This window comes from Ictidomys tridecemlineatus, chromosome 6, assembly GCF_052094955.1.
Source record: "Ictidomys tridecemlineatus isolate mIctTri1 chromosome 6, mIctTri1.hap1, whole genome shotgun sequence".
Lineage (NCBI taxonomy): Eukaryota > Metazoa > Chordata > Mammalia > Rodentia > Sciuridae > Ictidomys > Ictidomys tridecemlineatus.
Window position 1 is genome coordinate 134,832,967 of NC_135482.1, and position 26,368 is coordinate 134,859,334.

Below are 26,368 nucleotides of genomic sequence, written 5' to 3' on the forward strand. Positions count from 1 at the left end.
GTCCCACAGTAAATAGCAGTAATGGTAAATAATTTTCTTTCTCTATTAAATTTATCTTTGATCAAATATTATGGTACTTTTAAAGCAGTGTGATAGTCACAAGGCAGATATAAATAGAACAGGACTTCTCGCACCAATAGGTGAACATCTTGCTCCACTCTTTCCAAGTGGCAAGCAAAGTTTCAAAAGACCTGGTGACAGCGTGAGAAGCTGCTGAATAATGTGAGCCACATGTTCCAAAAGGTTCAAGCTTCTAGTGCATGGTCAAAGGAAACAGGGCAAAAACTTGGGACCATTCCAGGGAGGGGAAGTACAGATTGACTAACCAGTAACACACCCAATCAGACTATCTTCAAACAAATCTTACTTCACTGAGGAATAACGAATGTTTTCACCCAGTATTTCCAAGATTGCCATCATGAGTAATTGGGAAATCACTAGCTGATATTGAAAGCTGGATAGGCTTCACCCAAATATGTTTAGAGAAGAGAAATACTTCTGCCAGAAACTAGAGCAAAACAAGGTTGTAACATTTATGCAGTGGCAAATCTTTTATACTTTTTAAAATATATAATAAAGGCAGTCCTTATTAACATTAAGAAATACTGGAGAGAAGAGACAGATTAATGAATATAATAATTAAACTCATAGAAAATTATAACAAAGAGCTGAAATCATCTAATAAATTCTTGTTGATCCTTTTATTAATTAGGGGGAAAAATCTGGTTCGTACCCACCTCATGAGAGAGCAGGTATCCGAGGTAAAGTGTAAAATATTAGACTATCTTGGATTTTTTCCTTAGCCATCAACTCACTAGATTCCACAGCCAAACAAAATAAATGAAACTAAAGTGATTAATATGAACATACTAACTTCAACACCGATCACAATGCACACAACTGCCCTCACTATTCAGATGTACATCTCATCTGAAACCTCAGCACAGAGTTTATACCCAATTTGGACTCTGAAATGTCAGTCCACTGCCAGTTGGATGAAAGCTATAATAAGCTTCTCCAACTCTTTTGACTTTGACATTTCAGAACACCAGTTTAAATATGAAAAAAGTACTACTGAAGGATAAAAAACTATTGAAATTACTAAATGAAACATTAAGAAACCTCATTAATAGAGATAATGAACAAGGAAGTCTAAACAGGCAACAAACAGATCCTACATTTCATAAGAAATATAGTTTGGCAGTAAGCCAAACAGAAGTCAGGCTTCTGTCAGAAAATAAACCAAGATTTTAAAAACATTCTAATTATATTTCAGCTAAAAAATGAGATATCTAACAGGGGGAGAAAAAAATCTTCAAGTCAACTTACTGTATTCACAATGAATTTAAAAGTCAGGCCTACAATACCAGGCCTCTCTGAGCAGCTGGTTGTTTTCTGTCACTATTATATGAAGGTAATGCAGTGCCTGATCACCATTTCAGAGACCCATCTAAACTTTCTTCATTTATAGATTCATAAAGAATACAGTTACCCAAGGCTGGGATTGTGGCTCAGCAGTAGAGTGTTCACCTAGCACATTTGAGGCCCTGGGTTTGATCCTCAGCATCACGTAAAAATAAATAAGTAAAAGATATTGTGTCCAACTACAACTAAAAAATAAATATTAAAAAAAAAAAGAATACAGTTACCTGGACCTGGCTTTTTTTCAATACTACACTTATACTGACCTGGGCTATGAACAACGTGATTAAAAATTTAAAGGAAGAATTTATTATATACCACTTTGATGTTCCACAGTAAAGTACACAATTACTGATTGCCATGGTTTAGTATTTACTTAACTAACTATGGGAAAATATTTAAACAATTATCAGTACTAAACAGATTGATACATTTATATGGTAATACCTCAAACCTCAAACTGTTATTATTCCAATTTGGAAACAATCTAAGAATGATCTTTTAGAATTTTCTTAATTAAGGTGACTCTTTAAAAACAACAATATAGGGCTGGGATTGTGGCTCAGCGGTAGAGTTCTCGTCTCGCATGGGCGGGACCAGGTTTGATCCTCAGGACCACATAAAAATAAAGGCATTGTGTTGTGTCCATCTACACCTAAAAACTAAATATTTTTAAAAAAACTATATATCTCTAACCATGCATCCAAATGTTTGCTGTCACCATTAGCTAAGATAGAAATTATATGTTTATTCTAACTTGTACTGCCTTGGTCAAAGCAGTTTTTTATCAACTTTAAACATCCTCATTCTTTCAGATGGGGTAGAATTTCTGGAAATCTTTTCAAATCACTTAGAACCCAGGCTGGTGCATAAATTTTAAGTAAAAAATGCTTAAAGATCTTATGGAGGCAGTGCCCAAAAAGTAGAATCCCTGAAATATTCTGATTAATAGTTTATCACTGGAAGCATATAACCTACAAAATGGTTTCTTTGCAAAGATCATCTGTTTGGGCTATATGCTCTTGTCAATCTCAGAAGAATCCTGCACCTTACAGGCTTACCTCCTCCATATACCCACTAGCTATCCAGAGTTATAGCACTTAAAATTGGTGAAGTATTTTTACTGCAAACCTCTAAATAATCCATACTTAGAGTTAAGGTAGTTTGCAGGTCACATGACTCTTTCTAGGAGATTTTCCCATCTCCATCTGCTGAACACATGAGAACCCATTTAAATCATGCAGTTTTCAAATCAAGATAATTTCCCCTTGGTGACCAACCGGGGCAACCATAAGTGAGTTTGAACACTATTCAACAAGAATTCTGAATATGACATTGGAAAAGAACTAGAAATATTCTTTAAACTTTATTCATGGCCCCTCTTCATATGCCTGTCCCTCATTAGATGAAATCACATATCATCTATATATGCACATTATATATTTCTGTAGGTCACAAATGGTTAAATATCAGCAACTTCATATGGAACAATTAATGATACTCTCAAACAATGAAGTTTGAACACCTGTCAACAGAGCAGATTTTACATGGCCATCTTTCTAACAATAACTTGCATTTATACAAAACTTGATAATGTACAAAAACCTCAATATATGTGTTATTGAACTCAGACATCCCTGTGATTTAGACAAGTCCGATACCCTGATCTTTAGAGAGGAAAAAATAAGACTCAAATGTTAAGTCACTTGTTCAAATGTACAAAAGTAATGGAGCAAGGAATCTGACCCTTTGAATCTTTACTGTAAGCAACATCCTTCAAAAGGAGATTCAAAATTATCTAAGTGCCAGTACATACACTCCCAGTGCTTACTTGTGGACTGATTCCATAACTATGCGATAAGCGTCAAAGTTGGAATTATCAAGTGCTTTTAAAAATGTGGGTTGGTACTCAAGTACATTCTTATAATTTATTTGCTCACTTCTGCAGCCTGTACCTTCCTCCAACATTTCATCCTTTCACCTCACAGGCCTGCCTTTCCCTTACCCCCAAAGGTCAAATACTTGGCTAAAAGAACTATGCATCCACTGGGGAACCAAACACATGAATATCAATCATGGCACCAGCCTATTTTACTTATGGTAACCACAGCCTGGGATGTGGTTCTCAATAACATTTATTAGTTGAGAATGTCCATGACTCAAATTGATTGGGGAAATATAATAGCTCCACTTAAAACTTGAAAGAAAAATTTACTGCTCTAATCATCGTAACTTATTGATGAAGAAAAGAAGTTTTATGTTAATTTCAAAACCAGGCAGTTCTGCATGTTAAACTACTCATGGTAAGTGATAGGCAGTGAAATGTAATAAGTCTTCCTCCTCAATCACCCACGACTACAAGCAATAATAGAATCTTTCTTGTTTACTAATTGAAAATAATATATATTTCAGCAACACTATCTGTAGACACAGAGACTGATATGATAACCCCTTCCTACTGTCTCCTATTATGGGGGTGTCAATTTGCAGGGATCAAATCTCACCTGTGACCAAGAACACGTATCTGTGATGACGAGGACTATGAGAAGAGGACATCTCATAACACCAATGCACACCCACACACACCCTATACGCATGTACCTGCATGTGCACACACCCACATACATGACCAGCACACACATATTTGCTTTTGAATTATTTTTTAAATGGTTTAAATACTTACTCACACAACAGAACACCATTTTCTAGAGAGGCCCGAAAATCCCGTGTTTCAAAATTCTTCTCTGTTACTGCCTGAAAGACAGAATTGGGTGTTAACTGTCTGTTAAACAAGGATAACACACTAGTCAAAAATCAGTATTAGATTAATTAACATGCATCTAATGTTTTATTTAAAGGACATGCTTATATCACCAAAATCTGTTTACTGCGGGAAATTACATCCATTTAAGTATGAACAAGTATACACAGAAAAAACACAATAAGTACTCTGCAATTATTTTATTGGACTTATCATCTAAGTCTGGCTGACTACAAAAGTTAAAAGCTAAACTAAATTTTAAACATTTTCTATTTAAAGTTAAAAACTCTATGGATGATCTAAAAGTACATAAAAATTAAGATATAAACTTGAAATATCATGTACATATGCACATTAATTTCAACCCTATCTTTAAATTCAAGTTTCATTACAAAGCTGAGGAGCAGAGGGATGATTCTCCTTAACTCTATTCATGAAGAGGCCCTAATTTGTGTAAAAAGCTACTTATTGAAACATCTTTAAAAGACTTTTAAATCCTAGCACAAAGAAAAAAGAGAGGTAAGATAAAAAATATTTTAAGCAGACCATACCAAACTGTTATATATAACAAGCCCCCTGCAATTACCACCACCAATGTGTCTAGTGAAACTCTAGAAATAATAACTAAATTTGGTCTCTAGAGGTAGAGTCTTTGGGACAGGAAAGGGGATTTGCTATGGAAAGTAGCAGTGAAACTCCTGAAGGTTGTAGTGGGGGAAAGCTACTCCAACAAGAACAGCTCCTGGGCCTCACTGCCTAGTCACGGGGAGAGCAGAGAGCCAAGCTAGCCTAGACACCTAACCACCACTTAAGAGCAGATGTCAAAATCTTCTTTCCGTCACAGTAAAGCCCCTCAGAGTCACTGAAATAATTCTGCAAATTACATCCTCAAATCAACATAGATCAGAAGCAGTGATTTACCACAAAGGCAGTGTCTTTCAGACACACAGGCGAACAGTGAAGAGCAACAGACAATGGTAAGGGATGGGCCAGTTCAGAGGGAAGTCTAAGTTTATTTAGCTGAGCTGCATTCCTTAAGGTCACAACCTGACATCTCCCACTGCCTGGGTGAGGCCAGGTCAGGCTCTGGAAACCTGTGTACCAGTGTCTGAATCTGGGCTCTGACACTTCCTCCCAATAACTCTGGACAAGTTGCTTAACCATTTAGTTTTCTCTCCTGCAAAATGGAGACTAACTATATCTATCTAGTAGGGTTAGGCCAAGAATTAAATGAGATAATATATATGAAATAGTAGTTGCCTGATTCAGGGGAAGCATTCACAAAGTTCACTATTATTATCAGCCATGACTACTCATCTGCAGAAAAAAAGATAAATGCTACATTTTCACAAACCAATGTGTTTTGCCAGGGGGAAAAAAATCCTTTACTTAAAAGAAGAAATTGAGTTACCAAAATATAAAAATCTACTAAATTAGCTTTGTATCCTGAAAATATTTTGAAAATTATAAACATCTATAAAGAACCCTTAAAATATAGTGAAGGCAATTTGTTTGTTTTAAAATCATATTTTTTAAAAAAGTCCCAGCTAATAAGGAGACTAAGGCAGGATGATCACTTGAGCCCAGGAGTTGAAGAACAGCCAAGGCAACAAAGTGAGACTCTACTCCCCCAGACCCTTCCTCTCATCAAAAAGAAAGAAAGACAAAAGAAAAATAAAATATAAACCCATTCTCATATTAAGAACAATTTAGCATTCTGAAAGAATACTCCAGAATTTTGAAAGAATATTTGTTTGCCTAGTAGTTCTAATCTAACAACTGCTCACTTGGTCTTTTCAATAAATTTTAAGCTTACTCATTAGCAAGTTATTTAAGGTGTGATACATTTTACGTAATGAGGTTGTGATTCATAGGAATTAAATAGAGACCACATGTTTTCCACTTAAGTTATCAAAAGTCAACAAAAACAGAAGTGATCACCATGTAGTCAAACAACCACGCCTTTACATTTGTACAATTTTTTTCTCTTGCTTGCCCCTTTTCAGATTTTCCTAGTGCAATTAAATAAAATCACTGCCACCTGAAATGATCTGAGTTGATATACATTAGACAAGAACTGGAGTTTAGTCCTGGATCCATCTCACACTTATTAACTTGCCACTCATTTACCCAATTTATAAAAGGAAAAAAATACTTGCTCTCTCTAATTCAGAATACACAAATGACATGTGAAATATTTTGATTCCTCTAGAATAAAAGGCCACACATTCTGGTCTAAGCTGTGCTTATTCCACCCATGCATCCCCATGTGCTGCTGAGAAGAAGCTATAAGTGATAGAGCTGAGAGTGAGGCTCCCAGGTGAGGTGCATCCTGGGAAGATGCAATTAGTCTAATGGAGCATAGTAAGGGTGGAGCAGGCGCCAAGGGCACATTCTGCACAAACAGTGCTGCCAAACCTGTCTTACCATCTGCAGCCTCCAGAGAAGCCCCTGACATGTTTTTAGCAACAGGTTTTATGGGAAAAAAAAAAAATATCTATCAGGTAAATATATAAGCACTAAGTGCCAAGTTCACAAATATCTGAAAAGTTATTTCTTTTGCTATAAACTGTATTAATTTAATAAAGAAATAGGAATTGCCTGCACAACCTTTACTATTTTATTTTCCATTCTCTCACTGCAAAAAATTTGCTATCAATATAAGCAATAAGTTTCCCCAAAGCTCCATCATTCAGTTACAGTTGTGACCATATAATCCACACGACTTAAATCCCACACATTCTGAGAACTTCTCATAGACCACTTCACATCAGACTAGTTATCAGCAAAATACCACTAATGCAAATCAGCAGGCACTGGGCTTTTTAAAACCTTTCCTTTTAAACAAACATCCATTTAAACACTGTCTAGAATCTTGAAAGTGCTAAAATATTTTGGGGCAAATCAGAAAACAACAGTTCCTGCTTGAGCTTTTTTTAAAAGGGAATGAAGGGGATGTTTGCTGACGAAAACTACATTATGATCCAGGCAAGGTCACACACACCTGTAATCCCAGCTACTCAGGAGGCTGAGGCAAGAGGATGGCAAATTCAAGGCCACTCTCATCAACTTAGTGAGACCTTGTCTCAAAATAAAAAATAAAAAGGTCTGGGGATGTAACTCAGTGGTAAAGCCCACCCCCTCGCTCCCCCCCCCTTAAATCCCAAGTTCAAAAATAACTACACTATGACCTTCAACTATGAGCACAGTAGATTCCAAATTAATGGATTAATCAGCTGCAAGATCATGATATTTAAGATACATCATGACAATCTTTTTAACATAAGCAATAAGTTTTAAAAATCTAGAGGAATGTTTAACTTTAGAAACCACAGTGATAAAAAGGAATCATGCTATGAAACAATCCTCAAAAGATAGGTCTGCCTTAATTGTTCATTCAAGGAGATAACTATCTTCCTCCTAGTAACTCTAGACGAGTTGCTTAACCATTTAGTTTTCTCTCCTGCAAAATGGAGACTAACTATATCTATCTAGTAAGGTTAGGCCAAGAACTAAATGGTTCATAAGATAGTCCATAAGATAGTCCATAGAGGGTGGTGCTTCCACAGGAAGAATCCTGGGGCTAGTATACATCAAGGAGCTGCTTTTCAGTCTGTCTTTATAGCTGTTAATGAATTAAAAGCACACCTCTCTCCTTTCTTTCATGAAACTTCATTTTGGAAGTAACCATTACTTGATTCCCATGACTCCAGAAAGCAGGTCCAATTGTTATACTGAATTCCATTAATATATCATTTTACATATATATCATTATTTATGATGCAATAACTGACAGGTCTCTTTGGTTACACATGCCAAAAATTCATAAGTTCAAGGATTATGGCACACAGTAAACACATTAGGTAAAAATAGAGCATGACATCAATATAACAAGTGTCTTATCTTCAGCCTCTCTCCCCTTTCACAAAATAAAAGTTTTGTTAAAGTTATTCATGATATTAGAGAAGCCAATTCTCAAAAGCCTGGACTCTGACCTCATAGTGACCACAACATCACCCAAAAAAAAGGACTTGGGGGCCAGAGAGGTTGGAGTGGACCTTATAAACTTTTTGGCAATGAAGATAAATCCCTGAACTTCTCCAGGCCTATTTCCTCAGCTAAAAAACAGGACACTAGTTTATGATAGTCTACATACACCCCTGTAGTTGGCGCTGTGTAGTTGGTGCTCCCTCACAGTTTATACAGGAGGAAACCAAATTATAGTAAGTTTACTTGAGTTGAGGCCTAGGTCAGTAAGCAGGTCCCTATATAAGAGGGCTTGAGCATCAAATGACTGTGTCTATGAAAGCACTCAGTAAACTCTTAGATGCAGCTAGCACCTACCTCATAAGCCCATGGGATCTTAGTTCACATAGCTCTAAAGCGCCATCAGGCTATCTTAACCAGATTCTTACTGGATGAAATCCGGCTTACATCACTTAGGTTAAATAAAATTTCTCTTCCTATGAATATCTGAATTTACAAGGAATAACAAATCAAAAAGATGGCTGATCAGATGTATGATGCCTCAATTGCTGAAATCACTTGTTAAAGTAGCCTTTTACGAGGCTGGGGTTATGGCTCAGCTGTACAGCGTTTGCCTGGCACATGCAAGGTCCTGGGTTCGATCCTCAGCACCACATAAAAATAAATAAATAAACAAATAAAATAAAGTTTTTTTAAAAAGTAGCTTTTTACTGCACAAGAGTGAACACATCCAATTTTGTCAGCAACTCAAGAATAAAAAACAGCAAGAGTCCATTACTGAGACACATTTGCAAAAGGGAATAATCTTGGTTGAAAACTTTCAAGTAGTGTCCCTGTCACAACTGTGACAAAAAAAAAAAAAAGCCATACAAAAGTTTTCTTGGGCTAAAAAAACATGCTAGAATTTAACTTTCCACTAAAATAATCAGTTCTCATTTTAACTAAGATATTTTAAAAAGCATTTATTTACTTATTCATTCAAAAATCATTTAATGACACCCTACTATATACATATCTGGCATCATTGGAGGCACCAAGAACACATAAGCAAGATGAAGCAATTCTTGGAAATTTCTCTTTAAAAGTCTAGTCCTGTTTTGAAATGTGTGGTCAAAAAGGCATTTTAAGCCTGGGCATCTCTCTGAAATGTGGTTAACTCTTTGAATTACAGCATGTTCTTGGTTAAATGATAATGTATATTCAGCAAATAACATTGCTTTAAGGAGCATAATTCTCCAGTATCCAGCCTCTGTTAAGATTTGGCATTGTACTACATAATATTCTGGAATATCCTAGGCCTATTTTTGCCAATACTAATATCATTCAATAGCAAAACCAAAGCCAACTCACAGTCTTCCAAGAGAGTGGTTATAGAATTGCCCAGATCACTCAATCTAAGAGGATCCAAAAGTCTCCCAGTGGTCAAAAGTCTAAACATTTTTCCTCAACCACTGCCCGCCTTAAGACCTTCATCTGGGTAGGTTAGGGTAAATTACACACGTCCCATATCACTCTCTTGGGAAAGGCCCACAAGTCTTTACACTGCCAGGAAAGAAGAGAAAAAACAACAAAATGCAAAGCAACAGATTGTGTCTTCAGAAAATTAAAAGCCAATTATCTTTATATACACTCAAAATTTCACTCACTCATCCTCAGACCAAATGCCAACTCTGCTCACATTTTGAGTACAAAAAAAAAAAAAGAAAGAAAAAGCCCACTTCCATGTACCATCAATTTTTAGCTTACAGTCTAAAATTATTATTCTAAACCACTATTATTCACAAATCAAAAGTGAAATACACCAGAAAGAACTAAATAAAACTAGGAAAGAAAAGAAGATTTGCTTCAGGGCTGACAATTTTCATGCAAGATTTATCAAGATTCAAAATCCAAGACAAGCTAAGCCCTATTAGCAGCCAGTTAAGTTCATTGAAAACATCTCACACAAAAATGTGATCATTTTATAGCTAAACTTTGTTAACAATCAGAAAAAAAATACTTCTGAAAAGTAAATTACATTTTATCTATAAACATAGGTTCACAATCCAATCTATGTTGTTGCACAAAATAAGGGAAATATCCCAAGAGAAAAATTCTAGCAAAAGCCTTGTCTAGTACATAAGGTTTTTTGTCCTCCTAGATCAAGGAGTCTTTAAGTAACAAAAACACAAGGCACAAGTGGATGTTAACCTCCATTATCAGGATATTTTAAGTATAGCTCAAATGCCTAATATAATCATGGGTTCTCAAGAGTCAAAAGATGTTTTTTTGCAGAAATATCTCACATACACATTAGCAAGCCTCAACAATTACCTTCTTACCTCCCTGGGAATTACTATCAGAGTCATCACTGTGGGAAACATTCACTTTGGGAATCAGTGTGTCTCTATTACAGGTGAGAGTCACTACTTATTTTATATGAGCTTTAAATTGATAGGTACACCCTTAGTACCTATGGGTATACTTTACTATCCAGTTTAGTATTAAGGGATGAAGTTGAAATGCCCTTTTACACAGAAATTCTTACAATGATTCTTGGATGCCTATTATACATCAACAACAAAGTTGTCCCTTTGGTACCCATTTGTCAACCTTTTTCAATTTGACAATGAATTCCTAGGAAGCAAAGAGATAACTACAATTCTATTCCCAGTAAATACCTAAGTGAAATGAAAACATATCTCCATGTAAAACCTCATATATGAATGTTCGTAATACCATTGTGCATGTTAGCCAAAAAGATAGGAGCAACCTAATGTCCCTCAACTGGTGAATGAATAGAAAACAGCATGGTCATACAATGGAATATTATTCAGCAATAAAAAGGAATGAAGTACTGATACATGCTACAACATGAATGAGCCTTTAAACATTAGACTAAGAGAAAGAAGCTAGTCACAATACCACATATCACATATGACTCTGTATATGCAAAATGTCCAGAATAGGCAAATCCATAGAAACAAAAAATAAATTAGTGTTTTTCAGGAGAAGGAGAGAAGGAGAGTTACTGCTAATAGTCATAGAGTTTCTTTTGGGGTGATGAAAATGTTCTGAAATCAGATTGTGATAGTTGGACAAACTTTAAAAGTATGAATTGTATAATATATGTTATTTATATCAATAAATCTCTATAAAGCACAATGAACCATATACATTCTATTCAAAATCAATAAAGATGTCTTTCTAAAAGATAGTTCCAAAAGATCCTTCCCACTATTTCATACCCAACATGCAAAAGAAATTTAGTGTAAGTGAAGATATTTAAGTCATTCTTGTATTTTAAATGCCTACCACCACACATACAAATACAAATATATATATACACACACACACACATATATATAACCCCCCATAGGAATACATCTAACAGAGTAGAATTCCCAGCCCTTCTACATCACACCTAGAAATATTTTAATGTTAAATTATTATATTTTGTCCTTCCAAGAATGCCATCTTTGCATTATATTTAAACAATTCTAGATTTTCTCAAGTGCATTTACTGTTTCATAATTCATTTAATATGATTTAAAAGCAGAATACATACTGAAGGTAAAACAAAGAAGGCAGAGCAAATGGGCTAATAGAACTTTCCTTTAACACCTTATTGTGAGTCCATTACATTCCCAGTAATAGAATTGTTAAGAAATCAGTTTTCCTCGGATAATTTACATGATCAATGTTTCCCCTTGCTCTTTTTTTTTCTTTTACATATACTTAGTTGTAGGTGGACACAATACCCTTTATTTTATTTTTTTATTGTTTTTTTTAAGATATTGATGGACCTTTATTTTGTTCATTTATTTATATGTGATACTGAGAATCGAACCCAGGGCCTCACACATGCTAGGCAAGCGCTCTGCCTCTGAGCCACAACCCCAGACCCCTTTATTTTATTTCTATGTGGTGCTGAGGATGGAATCCAGAGCCTCACTTGTGCCAGGCGAACACTCTACCAATCAGCCACAGCCCAAGCCCTTCCCTTTGACTCTTTCTAGAGCCTTTAAGAAAATTTACCAAAGTTTCCAGTGTATCTCAGAAGTAGATAGGCTGATGTCCCCATAATGCATCTAATTAGTAGTTTAAAATACTGTTGACCAAGGCCTGGGGTTGTAGCTCAATAACAGAATGCTTGCCTGGCACGTGTGAGGCACTGGGTTCAATCCTCAGCACCACATAAAAATAAATAAAGGTACTGTGTCCACCTACAACTATTAAAAAAAAAATACTGTGGACCAAGTAATAATTTTACTGTTAACTACTGGAATCATTTGCTTACAGGTTATTAACACTGAAGTACTGTGAATAGTTTTAAACATTATTTTTGGTATATGGAGACATATAAAAGACCAATATATAGCCTTCTTTAGGACAGCAAACGAAAGACTCCATCCAGAGAAATGAATGAGTTGCTTTTTCCTAAAAAATGTTGGTACCCTTGAAAACTCTCCTTCAAGTAGTCTGCATGACCTCTCTCAAGAGTTTGACGGCTCCTACTACCCTAGTGCACCACTTCCTGCCTATCCCTAAGGTTCATATCACCTTATTACCTAGACAGGAACCTTCAGAGACCAACACTAACATTTACACCCCTTCAAATTGTCGCTTCATCTTGTTTCAGCTAAAACTTTTTGAAACTTAGGAAGAACCAAGGTAACCTAAACACTCTTTTAACTCTTCCCTTTAGGATCTTCAGATAAACTTGTCCCGTTATAATATTGAACTGTACATGCCCAGATGTTCGTGTCTGCCATCTTTGGGGGCCAAAAGTGAGCATGTCCAGAAGTACCCATGTCCGCCATCTTGTGAAGCTAAACTGAGCATGCCCGGAAGTAGCGATATCTGCCCAAGTCTTTGAGAATCTGAACTTGAGCCTAGGTGTTCAAGTCGGCCATCTTTGCCAACCTGAACTAAGTGTGCCAGGAAGTGTTCAAGTCCGCCATCTTTGTGAACTTGAACTGAGCATGCCCAGAAGTGTTCAAGTCCACCCTTTTAACTTTAACACATATTGTGACCTTGAGCTGTGTTCCTAAAAACGTACATCCTGAACAGCATGCCCCTAAAATGCCTTCATGTGTGAATATATATATTCTCCCCAAATAAAACTCCCAGCTTCTCTTCCTCCAGAGTACTGCTTCGAAAAGAACCCAAATGCTCTCCTTACTTGCTGCAGGCAATAAATTTCCAATCTTATCTGCTGGTTATGCTTTTTGTTCCCAAGATGCAAACATACTGCTTTTGTTTACGACATGGCCAAGTGTATACTCTCCAGCTGACCCTAGTTCCTAAAGACAATATCGCAGGCCACAAGCTGATTACAACCTGTAGACATGTTTTGTTTGGCCCAAACAATAGGTCAAAATTGGGAAATATCAGAGATGCAGATTATAAGCTTTTCTTTTAAAAAAAGAAACAGCCTGGCAGTGCTGGGCAGCACGGCCTCATGCTGGAAATGACTGGTTGAGAACACACTGCCAGAAGAGTGCCATCCCCACACTTCCCCTCAATGACACTCTCCTCACCTCACTCTTGCACACTGGCCCCACCAGGCACTTCAGTTCGAGAATCCTCCGGCTTTTTGTCTATATCCTCCAGGCCTAGCATAATGTCTCTGCAGTAGAAAGGACTTGCTCAAAAGGTCAACTCAGATAACTGTGTATAACATCAGTCACCTGTGGAGCTGATTAAACACACCCACACACACACACACACACACACACACACAAACACACAAACACACACACAAACACACAGGCACACACGCACATGTCTTTCTCTAAAAGATCCTGATTTTCTGATTTAAAAAACCTGGGTTGACAGATGGAAGTATACCCTTTCCAGAGTGCCCTGAGTCTAAGAATGGTCTTAAACATTGTTTTGGTGAAGGAAAGAAATTGCAAGACTTGACACTAAGTCCTGACTCTTGGAGTGTTTGCTTTTGAACAGGTACCTCAGGTTCTTAGAAGATTTGATTTCCTTATAAGAAATTGAATTTGGGCTGGATTGTAGCTCAGCAGCAGGGCACTTGCCTCATACATGTGAGGCACTGCGTTCGATTCCTAGCACCACATATAAATAAGCAAATAAAATAAAGGTCCATAAACAACTAAAAATATTTTTTTTAAAAAAAAAAAAGTGAATTTGTACTAAATCATCACCTCATCTCAAAATTCTAAATGTTCTGGTTCTTCCTTGAAGTCTAAGAAAACCAAAAGTCTTAACAGTTTCTGTTCTCTGCTACCATCTGCTGGCATATTCTTGGTATTGCAAAGGTCCAGTGGCTACATCCAAATGAAAAAATATGACAAAAACAACTCCTTTCAAAGTAAAAAAACACGCCATTTTATACTTAATGAAAAGGAAAATTATTTTTATATAATAACATGAGTCTGTCACCTTTATTAAACTATTATAATAGCTCCAATCTGATTTTTGAATGCTCAATTTGAGGCTTTTTGCAGGGAAAAAGATTAATTGCCTGAATTCAAGCCCTCTTGCATACTAGGCAAGAACTCTACCATTGTGCTATACCCCAGCCTATATATATCTATATAGATAGATAGATAGATAGATAGATAGATGTTAGTTAGTTAATTAGATAATACATAGTGCATATTAAGATATACAACCTTTAATTATAGATTTTGGACCCTCTATGATACAACTTTCTAAAATTAAAATTTTTCTAAAATGGGGTCTGGGGATATAGCTCAGTTGGTATAGTGCTTATCTCGCATGTACAAGACCCACCTGGGTTCAATACCCAGCACCATAAAAATATAATTTAAAAAAAAAAATTGCAGGGCTGGGGATGTGGCTCAAGTGGTAGCGTGCTCGCCTGGCATGCGTGCGGCCCGGGTTCAATCCTCAGCACCACATACCAACAAAGATGTTGTGTCCGCCGAGAACTAAAAAATAATAAATATTTTAAAAAAAAATTGCAAACTGGGACTGGGGACATAGCTCAATGGTTGAGTGTTTGCCCAGGATATGCAAAGCCCTGATTCAAACTCTATCACTCATCCCTCAAAAAAAAAAAAAATCCAAAATGTAATGATGTGCATTTCTGGAGAAAAATCCCTAACATACAAAATATTTAGAGGCCAAACATAGAATTTACCTAGATTGAATGAGACTTCTAAGATTGCTCTAAATACTCTTCCTGAATTTCTCTCATCCAATAGGACATCATGGAGCTTGTGAACCCAGCTGCCCCAAGGCTATTTATAGCTTATGTTACATATTCTCCTCTCTAGACCTAGCACTACAGCCAAAAAGTGAGTCAGAATGGGCAAAAAATCATCATCTACAATCAATGGAAAATCCTTGCCTGAATGTTTAGGCAAAACCAAGTAGGTCCCACAGCAGGAAGCTGCTGGGTGTGACAGAACACGTGGGAGGAAGGAGGGCATGGGTTAATCTGGAAGGCTTCTCCAAGGATTACTTCACTCTCCTTGAAACTGAAACTGTGAAGCTTGACCTGCCAACCACTCCCTCCTTCACATTCTTCCTGAACTCACCTCCTAGTTGCTCCTCCTTCTGCCTTACAGACTTTCTTCATTCGAACAAACTTCAAGAAGACAGTTGTAAATTTATAGCTCTGGTCCTTCCTTGGAGGCTGCCCTCCTGCCTCACACTTCCTGTCCGTTTTGAGCATTTCTTCTTGAGCACCCTGACCTCAAAGGGAGCACATAAAACAGACCTGGCCCTCACACCTATGACTGAACCACACCTCACTTCACTGTCTGCTAAAATCCTCAGACCAACAATCTCCCAACCACCCAAACTCAAAACATTAGAAGGAACCTTCCTTGTCTCTTCAAATCCACATAATTTTCCTCCAGTCTGGTTCCAGTCTTTACCTTGGGCAGATACAACACTTCAGTATTCTCTTCCGGATTGCTTGGCTTTAAACCCCTTCTCTGCTCTGCATTTCAATATCTGTCTTTCTTTCCTTAAAAATAAAATAGTCTTGCTCTCAAAAACACTTGCTCAAAACCTTCCAACAGTTCTTGGGCCTATTAAGTAAGCCTTCCCACCTGCCTTCACTTCAGAGTCTCACATGGGAATCCTTCATTCTACCTAAACACAAGAACACAATAACCGTGATACCTTCATTCCTCCAGCTTAACAATTCAAGTTACATCTCTCTTTTATATTCCCCAAACACTCCTATCCCAAAGGAAGTCCTTCCCCCACACTCCCATCTTTTGTGACACTAAGCCACTAAGTTAACAATTCCACCATTTATGTCACCATTATTTGGTCATCTCTACTGTCCTAGGTTGAAACTTTCCTGAGGTCAGGAAACTTCATAAAGGTTTTACACATTTTTTTTTCCTACTGTATAACTTGCACAAGTATTTTGGGTTCATTTTTTAATTCTTATTAAATTCTTCTAAAGGCAAAATAATTAAGAAAACGAAATGCTGTTCAAGGGATACAGGGGATTTAATTTAGTTTCAGAGACTAAATAGCATAATTCAGAAAAAAGATATTGACCTTAAGGAAGAAAGGCAGGTACAATAAGGTAGAGCAAGATGAGGAAGTTGTCTGGTGTCCACAGAAGACAGACATGAAAGTAGGAGGAGATGGGGACACAAACCAACTTCACTGCCTGGCCATCCTTACTTCTCAGCCACAATTCAGAAATAAAGAGTCCCAGATCAGACAGATGGTGCCTACACTGTGGAAAAACACTCTGAGAGCTTCTGACAGAAAAGCAAAGACCTAACAGATACCTTGAGGGGAAAAGGGAAGGCCAAAACCAACATTAACTAATATTTCCCTCCTCAACAGAGAATAATCATCATCCTACATCCTGGAACAGAGAATCTAGGCAGAAGACAGAAAGCTGGAGGAAAAGAACAGATTCAGTGAAGGTAGGGAGGGGAACTGAAAGAGCCACATGAAATAATTATCACCACAGCCTAAAGCTGAGCCAGATGGCAGCCACAGACAATGGAGACCACACGGGCGATATGAAATTTTGATGAATTCCTTAATGGCTCTAAGATGAAAGCCCTTATTCCAGAAATAGGATAATAATATAACAAATGTCAGTGCTACACACACATACCAAAAAAAAAAAACTTAAAATTGACTTCATTATTTACTCATCTGGATGATGTACATTTCTCAATGTCATTGTTTAATAAGAGTTTTCACTGATGAGAATAATGACAGTTTTTATATCATGAATATTCATGTTACATTTTTGAACTCTAAGATGATATTCCAAGCCATTATATTAATTATATTACCCAAAAAAGTCCAGATAATATAGTTACCCTCACACTTGACCCAAAATCATAGCTACCATCATTAACTGAGACCCATACATGCCGTTTCCTGGTATCCTAACCTAAGGAAATAAGTCACAGCTTCTATGACAACAAACTTAATCCTCAAAATGAGCAGATTAATTTATATAAGAGTATTTAAAGGGGCTTATGAACTCTAGCTGTATTAGCTAAACAAGATTGTTGGCTTTCCATCATTATAACAAAATAATTGAGATCATTAACTTAATGACAAAAGGTTTACTTTGGCACAGTTTTGGAGGTTCTAGTCTCTGCCTGATTGACCCCATTTCTTTGAGTCTGTGGCAAGGCAGTATATCATGGCAGGAGCATGTAGAGGAGCAAAACCCCCACCACCATGGCCAGAAAGCAAAAGAGAAAAAGAAAGAGACCAAGTTCTACAATCCCCTTCAAGGACATACCTCCAATGACCTAAAGAACTTCCAATAGGCCCCACCTTCCAAATGTTCCACCACCTTCCAATAGTACCACCTGGAGACTAAACCTTTCACACATGGGCCTCTGGGGTCATTCAAGATCCAAACTATAGTAAAGATGCTTCTGAATTCCTTCACATTTACCTAAAAGCCTTTTACCATCCAAAGTCAAAATAGGACTGAAGGTCACCAGTCAATCTCCCTTCCATAAAAGTCTTAAATCTCCTAGAGAGAGGTTCTTTTCCAGGAAGACGCTGGTTGAGAAAGCACAGCCATTTGGTAACTGCTATGAAGTGAACCTCAGGTTGAAAGAGCTAAAACTTTTGACTCAATAACCCCAAAGAAGCATGAGTTCTTGGTAAGCATGCAAGATCCTCAAGTAACCGAAAAGGAACATAGGTAATTATGATAGTCCTATAGATCATGTGTAAATCAACTCTTAAATAAGACACTGAACACACCGACAACCCTGAAACTAACTGGCATCTGTTGGCTTGTGGATACAGTCTACAAAACTAGGGCCTGGGCAGTCTGGAGCTGGTACAGATCAAGAATACACAAGCAGACTATCAGCAATTGGGTAGATAAGAGAGGTCAGGAGAAAAAGTTTGAAGATATTTTCACAAAAGTGGCTTTGAATTAGACCATGCAGATCAAGAAGTAGAAGGAAGTAAAGACAGAAAGCTGGTAATAAGGGAGAAACTAAAGAGGTTTTAGAAGCACACATGGTTAAAGTCACAGGATAAGATGTTAGGCAAGCTCTAGAGTAAGATCTTGTGACTTAACAGTATAAAAGTGAAGGCTCTCAGGACATAACTAAAGCCAGTAAGAGATTAGGAATAGGGAGGTTCAAGAACAAGACGGGCCTTCTGGTTCTATGCTATTTCCACTAGGATGATGGAAGGGTCAAGTGCTCCAGTCTTCCCTGAGTGAAGAGTAAGGAGAGGCCAGTGTAGTAAAGAGGAAGGATGTTGGGTAATTTAACCAGAGTAAGGCACATGTATTTCTATGTGAACATCTCAGGTGGAAATAGATACTTCTTTCAGCACCGAGGGATGTAGAGGGTGAGAAAACAGAACTGCAGGTATGTCCTGCAGGAACAACAGAGGGATCCTCCTAAGTCAAAGAGGTAAAGGAAAGAGACAGGAAAAAGGTAAATGCTGAAGTGTTCATCTTGAAACAACTGTCCCAGAAGAGAGGAAAACTCATAGAGGAAATAGGGGAACTGGGCCAGGAAGCCCATGTGTTGGGCAGTATAACCCCAACTGCTCCATCTTAGGTAGTAACTAAGGCTAACGTGAGTTACTGGCTGTAAAGGAAGGCTGTCATGATAGAAAACATTTCTGTGTTACATTTAACAGTAAATAACCTGTGATACTAAGTTAGACCAAGACCATACAAATCCTGCATATTTTCTTTTAATAAAGGAGTCTACATTTTGAAACGATACTGAACAAATATCTTCTACTCAAACACACTCCAAGGATTGACGTGATGAATAATACTTCAAACATTAGGTCACTGGTCTATAAACGTGAGATCTTTTGGCTAGAACCAAATTACCTGAAGCAAAACTACTTTTTTTTTTTTTTTTTTTGTGGTGCTGAGGATTGAAGCCAGGGCCTTGTGCATTTAAGGCAAGCACTCTACCAACTAAGCTATATTCCCAGCCAAAAAATACTTTTGTTTTTAAGGCTTTGTAAAAAGCACATTTTCGAGGCACAGTTTGACACTAAGAAATCTTCTAGTTTTGCTTAAAGTCCATTCCAAATGGACTTAAAGGTTTTCATTCACTAAAATGAAATCTGCCATTTTAATTGCAATTTAAAATAACTCTTTATAAATACAGATGATTCTTTATGTATTCTCTGAAAACTTCCTTGAAGAATTATTGGAAAAAGTAGGAGTGATTATTATTCAGCCAATGGAAACAATTGTTCATCTACTCATTCAACAACTATCAGTAAACTTTATGCATTTGCTCAAGACTATGCTAAAAGTAATATGGGAAAAGAATTTTAAGCCTAATTTTATGAAAAAACAAATCTTGGGGCTTGGGCTGTAGCTCAGTGGCAGAGCACTTGCCTAGCATTTGTGAGGCACTGGGTTCAATCCTCAGCAACACATAAAAATAAACAAAATAAAGGTATGCGTGTCCACCTACAACTACAAAAAAAATTAAATAACAAAAAAAAAAACCCACATCTTAAAGTAGGAGAGAGCAAACTTCAGCCTTGTAGCTTAAATCTGGCCTGCTACCTGTTTTTATAAACAGTTTTATTGAAATAGCACCTATAATGATTTACAATGAGATTTCTCACTACAATGGTCAGAGAGTTGAGTAATCCTACCAGAGATCCATGGCCCATAAACCTTAACCTACTTAGTATCTTGTCCTCTACAAAAAAAAGCTTGCCAACTGCTGTTGTTAACAAACTACCAAGTTCTTTCACTCATTCAAATACATTGGTGTCAAATCAAGTGTAACTTGAGGATGCCTAATCCTAAATCCTGAAATTCAAAATGCTCCAAAATCCAAAATTTTTTGAGCACTGCCATGATGCAGTGGAAAATTCCACACCTAATCTCATGTGACAGGTCACATTCAAAATGGGTGGGAAATTTTTTTTTAAATATTGTATAAGATTACCTTCAGGCTGTATAAGGTATTTGTGAGTGAAACATAAATGAATTTAGTACTTAGACTTCGGTTCCATCCCCATCATATCTCATTATGCATACGCAAATATTCCCAAATCCAAAAACTCCAAACTTCAAGACACTTCTAGTTCCAAGCATTTCAGACAAGGGATATTCAACCTGCACCTGGAAAGATACAAATATACCCAAAATACAATACTTCTTGCAGGATCTTTAAAATGCAAGCCAAAACGCAAAATAAAACATGGGTTTGGGCTCAGAGTGACTACATAGATGGTCCTGAAGGAAGCCGCATGTGAACATATCAAACTAGATAATGCTCCCACACCCCAGCCCATACTTTCCTTATAAAGAGTGACTTGGTGCTTTTGTGGCCCTTTAGTGGGAGGATTTCCCTGTTCCACCCCAGGCAGAATGCTTACCCCTGGGAAAATGGGCGATAATCCCAACTGCTATATGCTAGAAAGCAGCAACAGTCTGTGGAAATGTCAGCAGGCCAGAATGCTACCCTAGACCTGAGCATTTAGTCTTGTGCACGAAGGAGTTCTCACACTGGAACTAGTAAGAAGCTCTATCCCAGAGGCTGTGGACTTCTGGCTATATGACTAGGCATGAGAAGGGATACTTTCTAGAACTATCCTCATGCAGACTCAACCCTAAGAAAATATGCGAATGGGCTACTTCTTCCTGGCCTAAATAAAATAATGCTGCATTAAATTCTAAAGATGAAGACTTGAGCAGGGAGTACAGCCTAATGATAGAGAGAGCTCCCCTAGCATGAATGAGGCCCTGGGTTCAATTTCCATCACTGCAAAATTAAATAAATAAATAAATAAATAATGATAATAAGATGAAGCTTTGACTTACAAGGAAGTTAAAGAAAGATTGGATAACCAGAAAAACGCATTTTGGATTTCTCTGTATATGGACAAAAAGCTGAAGTAGAGGCAATGTCAATGCATATGAAGATGCCCTTATAGAATTTCCTTAAATATGTGTAATGAATTTCAAGAATTGCATAAACACATTTCCTAACAAAACCTCAACCTCAAGATTGGGGTGGGGAGGGAAAGAACACTACAAAAGATGTATTAAAGAATGAAGAGACAGCAAATAAGAAATACTCTTAAAGCCCAGTAAAAGGAACTTATTCAATATTTTGGAGCTAGTAATAGACTTAAGAAAAAGGAAAAAAGTCTTTTTGGGTTAAGTCAAGGTTCAATGGCAGAGTGCTTGCCTACCGTGGGTAAGACCCTGGGTTCAATCTAAGCACTGCAGAAAAAAGAAAATTGACAAATCCAGCCTTCAGGTTAAGAACACAGAGAAGACTGTGGATGGGCTTGCTTAAGAAAGAAGACTAAGGAAGATCAGTGAGCTGCTAGACAGTTCAGAACATAACAAACTGCCAACACTATTACCTACTGCAACTTCGTGAAAGGCAGAATGGATGCTGAAAATCCACAAGTTGTTCAAAACTAAACAAACAAGGGCTGGGGATATAGGTTAGTTGGTAGAGTGCTTGCCTTGAATGTGTGAGGCACTGGGTTTAATCCTTAGCCTCACATAAAAATAAAGAAAATATAGGAATTGTGTCCATCTACAACTTAAAACAAGCAAACAAATAAGAAATAGAGTGATTCAAGGAATAGATGGGAAATCAAAAACAATATGGGACACATTCCTCTTGGCCAGCATTCTTCAATACTGAGGCTCCTAGTGCTCAAGTTACTGAAAAGATGTCCTGCTTGTGTTAAATGAGTTGGGAAATTGATGAAAGTAGAAAACATAAGAATAGAATTGGAAGTTAATTGGCTAATCTTTTCAGTCTTTTTTCTAAGGCGTTTATTTTAGTATTTAGTTTATTTTAGTACAGACAATGAAATGGATCTTTCCATTATTTATACAAGATTTCTAAGTATATGTATGAGCAGAAATGACAGGATTCCATTATACAGATCCACAGTATAAAATCCATTTTTCTCCTCATTAGCCACAGGAGAGCCAACAGACTTCTTACAATTTAACTAGGTTTAGCAGTACTTATTACGGCATTTTTTTAAGATTGCTATTGGTTTATAATGGATTGTCATATGTGCCACAATTGTTATGACATTATCTTTACAAACAATTACAACTACTTTAATATTATGAAAGTAATTATTAAATCTTTTCTGGGAGTCAGTGGAGTTAATATTTTACAGTCACATTATAAAAGCTATCAATTAGTATATATATCTTCAAATAATTGTTTCAATAAAAACAGAAATAAACTATAACAAGTACTATTATAGAAGTATGTATTCAATCCTGTAGAATAACTGCTTGAAGAGAAAGAAAAAAATTGAGAGGAAAAAAATCACATTTTGCAAGAGTTAACAAAGCAGGGGAAAAAAAGGGAGGGGGAGCAGCATAAATTCAGAAGAGGTTGCCCTTCTTTCCCACAGATCTCAGTGTGCTCTACCACAGCTTAGTAAATAGAGGTTGGCGAATACTGCCCCCTGGTGGCTCAGAGGCACCAGCCCCTACTAGGGCTTCCAAATTATCCACAGGTACTATTATGGTTTAAATATGAGGTGTTTCCCAAAAGCTCATGTGTGAAATAATGCAAGGATTTTCAGAGGTGAAATGATTAGATTATGAGGATTGTAACCTAATCAGTGGGTTAATCCACTGATATGAATTTACTGGGTAGTAACTGTAGGCAGGAAGGGTGTAGCTAGAGGAAATAAGTTACTGGGGCTATGACTTTGTGGTTTATATTTTGTCCCTGGTGAGCAGAGGTCTATTTCTGCTTCCTGGTTGCCATGTTCTGAGCTGCTTTCCCCTGCCACATCCTTCTGGCATAACATTCTACTTTATCTTGTGCCTAGAGCTATGGAGTCTGCTAACCATAGATTGAACCTCTGAAACCAAAAGAGGACTGAACCTCTAAGCCAAGATAAAATGTTTCCTCCTCTAATTGTTCCTGATATGTTTTTCAATCACAGCAATGCAAAAACGACTAAAATGTGTACTTTGTGTTCCGGAATCTTCCAAAGTTCTTTTCCTTCAAAACTTACTCCTCTTTCAGTCCAATTACCTCAGACTCTGCTCTTACAGAACAACCTAATATTTCTGACAAAATAGCTGCTAATGAAGTGAAGGTTTACCCCTCAGACATAATCTGTATTCACTTTACATAAACATATAGTGGGAAGAATATCTGATAATAAATCCAAGACAGGAATAATACCCTTCATGGAGGCAGATTCTGTAATGTAGCCCCTCTTTCTCCCAGAGCTTGACGGCAATGGACTGAATGTTGGGAGAAAGAAAACGAATGAGAGAGGGGAAAAAAAAAAAACATTTTGTTAGAGTTAACCAAGCAGGGAAAAAAAAAGGAGGGAGAGGATTGAATGTCCCAACATTCATTTGTTGAAATTCTAACCCTCAAGAGAGATTATTTTTGGAGTAGGGCCTTTGGAGGTAATGCAGATTATGAGGGTGGAGACGTCATAAACGGGCCTTGTAAGAGACCACAGAGAGCTCTCTAGCTTTCTTTCGGCCATGTGAGGACACAGTGAGAAGACACCATGTATGAACCATCAAGTTGGTCCCCACCAGACACCAAATCTTCCAGTACCTTAACCTTGGACTTCCCATCCTTCAGAATTTTGAGAAAAAAAAATGTGTGTGTTGTTTAAGCCTCCCAATCAGCACTATTCTATAACAGCCTGAAATGACTCAGGTAAGAACTAACTGCACATTTACATGCCTTCTCTTCAATGTTCCTCCAGTTATTTCATTACAAGGTTTAGTTTTCTAATATTGTCTCCACAAACATTGCCTAGACCCTTCTGTATACATTCCATAATTCTAAAACATACACACACACACACACACACACACACACACACACACACACACCAGAGCCAACACCAGTGTATTTTCCCTTATGGACAAAAAGAAAAGGTAAAATGGGAAATGTATGCATTGAATGAGCTCCATTTCCAAGTGAATTAATAAAAAAAGTAAGTGGCCATTTTCTCTATATCTATCACCTCTTATTTCATATACATAATTACAGCATGTGAACACATCCCAATGTTGGAGCTCAGAAAAGGATATGTCAATTTATGCTGCTCTGGTGTGCCAAATCACACTCTGGACTAGAGAAGACTGAAATATCTCAGAAGTCAGAAGCAGTCTCAGAGCAGGTTTCCCTTTCCTGCTAAAGGGCGGGCAGCTTTTTCAGATGTTCCCTTATCTGGATAATTACATCAAAAAGAAATTCAAGGGGGGTGGGTTTGTGGCTCAGTGGTAGAGTACTTGCTTCATATGTGTGAGGCAATGAGTTTGATTCTCAGCACTGCATATAAATAAATAAATAAAATAAAGTTCCATCAACAACCAAAAAAATTTTTTTAATTAAGAAAAGAAATTCAGCTGTCTCTCGAGTTTTGCTGTAGTTTGGACATGAAATGTCTCCCAAAGATGCATGTGTTAAAGAATTGGTTCTCAACTTGGGGCTATTGGAGGTGGTAGAATTTTTAAGAGGTGAGGCCTAGTAGGCAGTCTTAGTCACTGGGAACATGTCCTCAAAGGGCACTGTGACAAGCCAGTCTCTTTCTCCTTCTTGCTTTCGGCAATGAAGTAAGTAATTCCTCTGCCATGGGCTCCCACCATGATGTGCTATATTTTTCCACAAGCCCAAATGCAATGGAACAACTCACCATGATCTAAAACCTCCAAAACTGTAAGCCAAAATAAGCCTTTCTTCTTTTTAACATCTGAAAAATAACAAAGTTGACTAACAGAAGTAAGTCCCCTTCCCAGGATACTCCTCAACCAGGGAAAATGGCCTGTACCATAGGAGAAGAAACAATACCTAGACAGACTTATGGAATCTTCTAAATCTCACTGGATAATTGGGTACTCACTTTTCTTTCCTGTAATGCCACACGAATGTTTCAATTTATGTGTTCCCTTCTTACCACTATCAGTTTCTTGTATGGATTCAATTATCCAACCTTCAGAGTCTGGTAGAAAGCTTTTTTGCCCCATACCATTTATGCAGGCTATTAAAAGCTTTTTCCACCTACTCTTACTGTTCCATATTTGGATCTGTCAGCCACGTGGTAGGCCTCGAGGAGCTATGCATTCAAAGGTAGGCCTGAAAGCACTAGTGTCATGCCAATATGCTGTCCAGGAGGCATTTTGGTACAAACAAGGAACAGATGAGTACTGAGTTACTTTCCATAGGACAAATCCAAGTAAATATTCCACAGGCTCAACTGCTTCCCCTTGTTGACAAGGCCTGGAGGCCACCCAGGACAGGCAGATGAGAAGATTGAAATGCACTGCCAGGCTTTCATCTTTTAATTGGTCTCTTTCTCTGGCATTCTTTTAGAAAACAATAATGGGGGATGAAGCTTCAGTTTCTCTCCACTTCACAGGAACATGAGTCAACTCTAGCCAAAAGGCAGAAAGAAAACTCAAAGATGGTTCAGAGTAGCCTCATTCCCAGAGGCTAGCAGGGGTCACAGAAACTGCAGCCCAATTACTCCAAGTTCATGTCTGCCTTTCACAAGATGTTTACTGAATCACTGCTATGTAAAATAAAATACAATCAATTTCCATGGTAAATCTAAACCAAATGATACTCAGAGGCAAAACTTTTTCTTCTTATCTAATAAATTACCTGCATGATAAATGACTACAAAGTTATAGAAAACACGTTAAAGTTTCAGTATAACTCTTCTACATGATAATTTACAAACACCTAAAGAAGATAGGAGAAATTTACCATTATTAACCCA

The 26,368-nt window shown here is 37.3% G+C and overlaps 1 protein-coding gene across 16 annotated transcripts in view; it reads right to left on the reverse strand.

Annotated features, from left to right (window-relative positions):
* Lmo7 (LIM domain 7) overlaps positions 1-26,368 on the reverse strand; it is a 208,227-nt gene that overhangs the window by 131,691 nt on the left and 50,168 nt on the right. For all 16 annotated transcript variants that reach the window (XM_078015778.1, XM_040281389.2, XM_078015772.1 and 13 more), the window contains exon 3: positions 4,106-4,176. In XM_078015778.1, the coding sequence (XP_077871904.1) occupies positions 4,106-4,176 (71 nt within the window). The remainder of the gene's footprint in view (positions 1-4,105; positions 4,177-26,368) is intronic.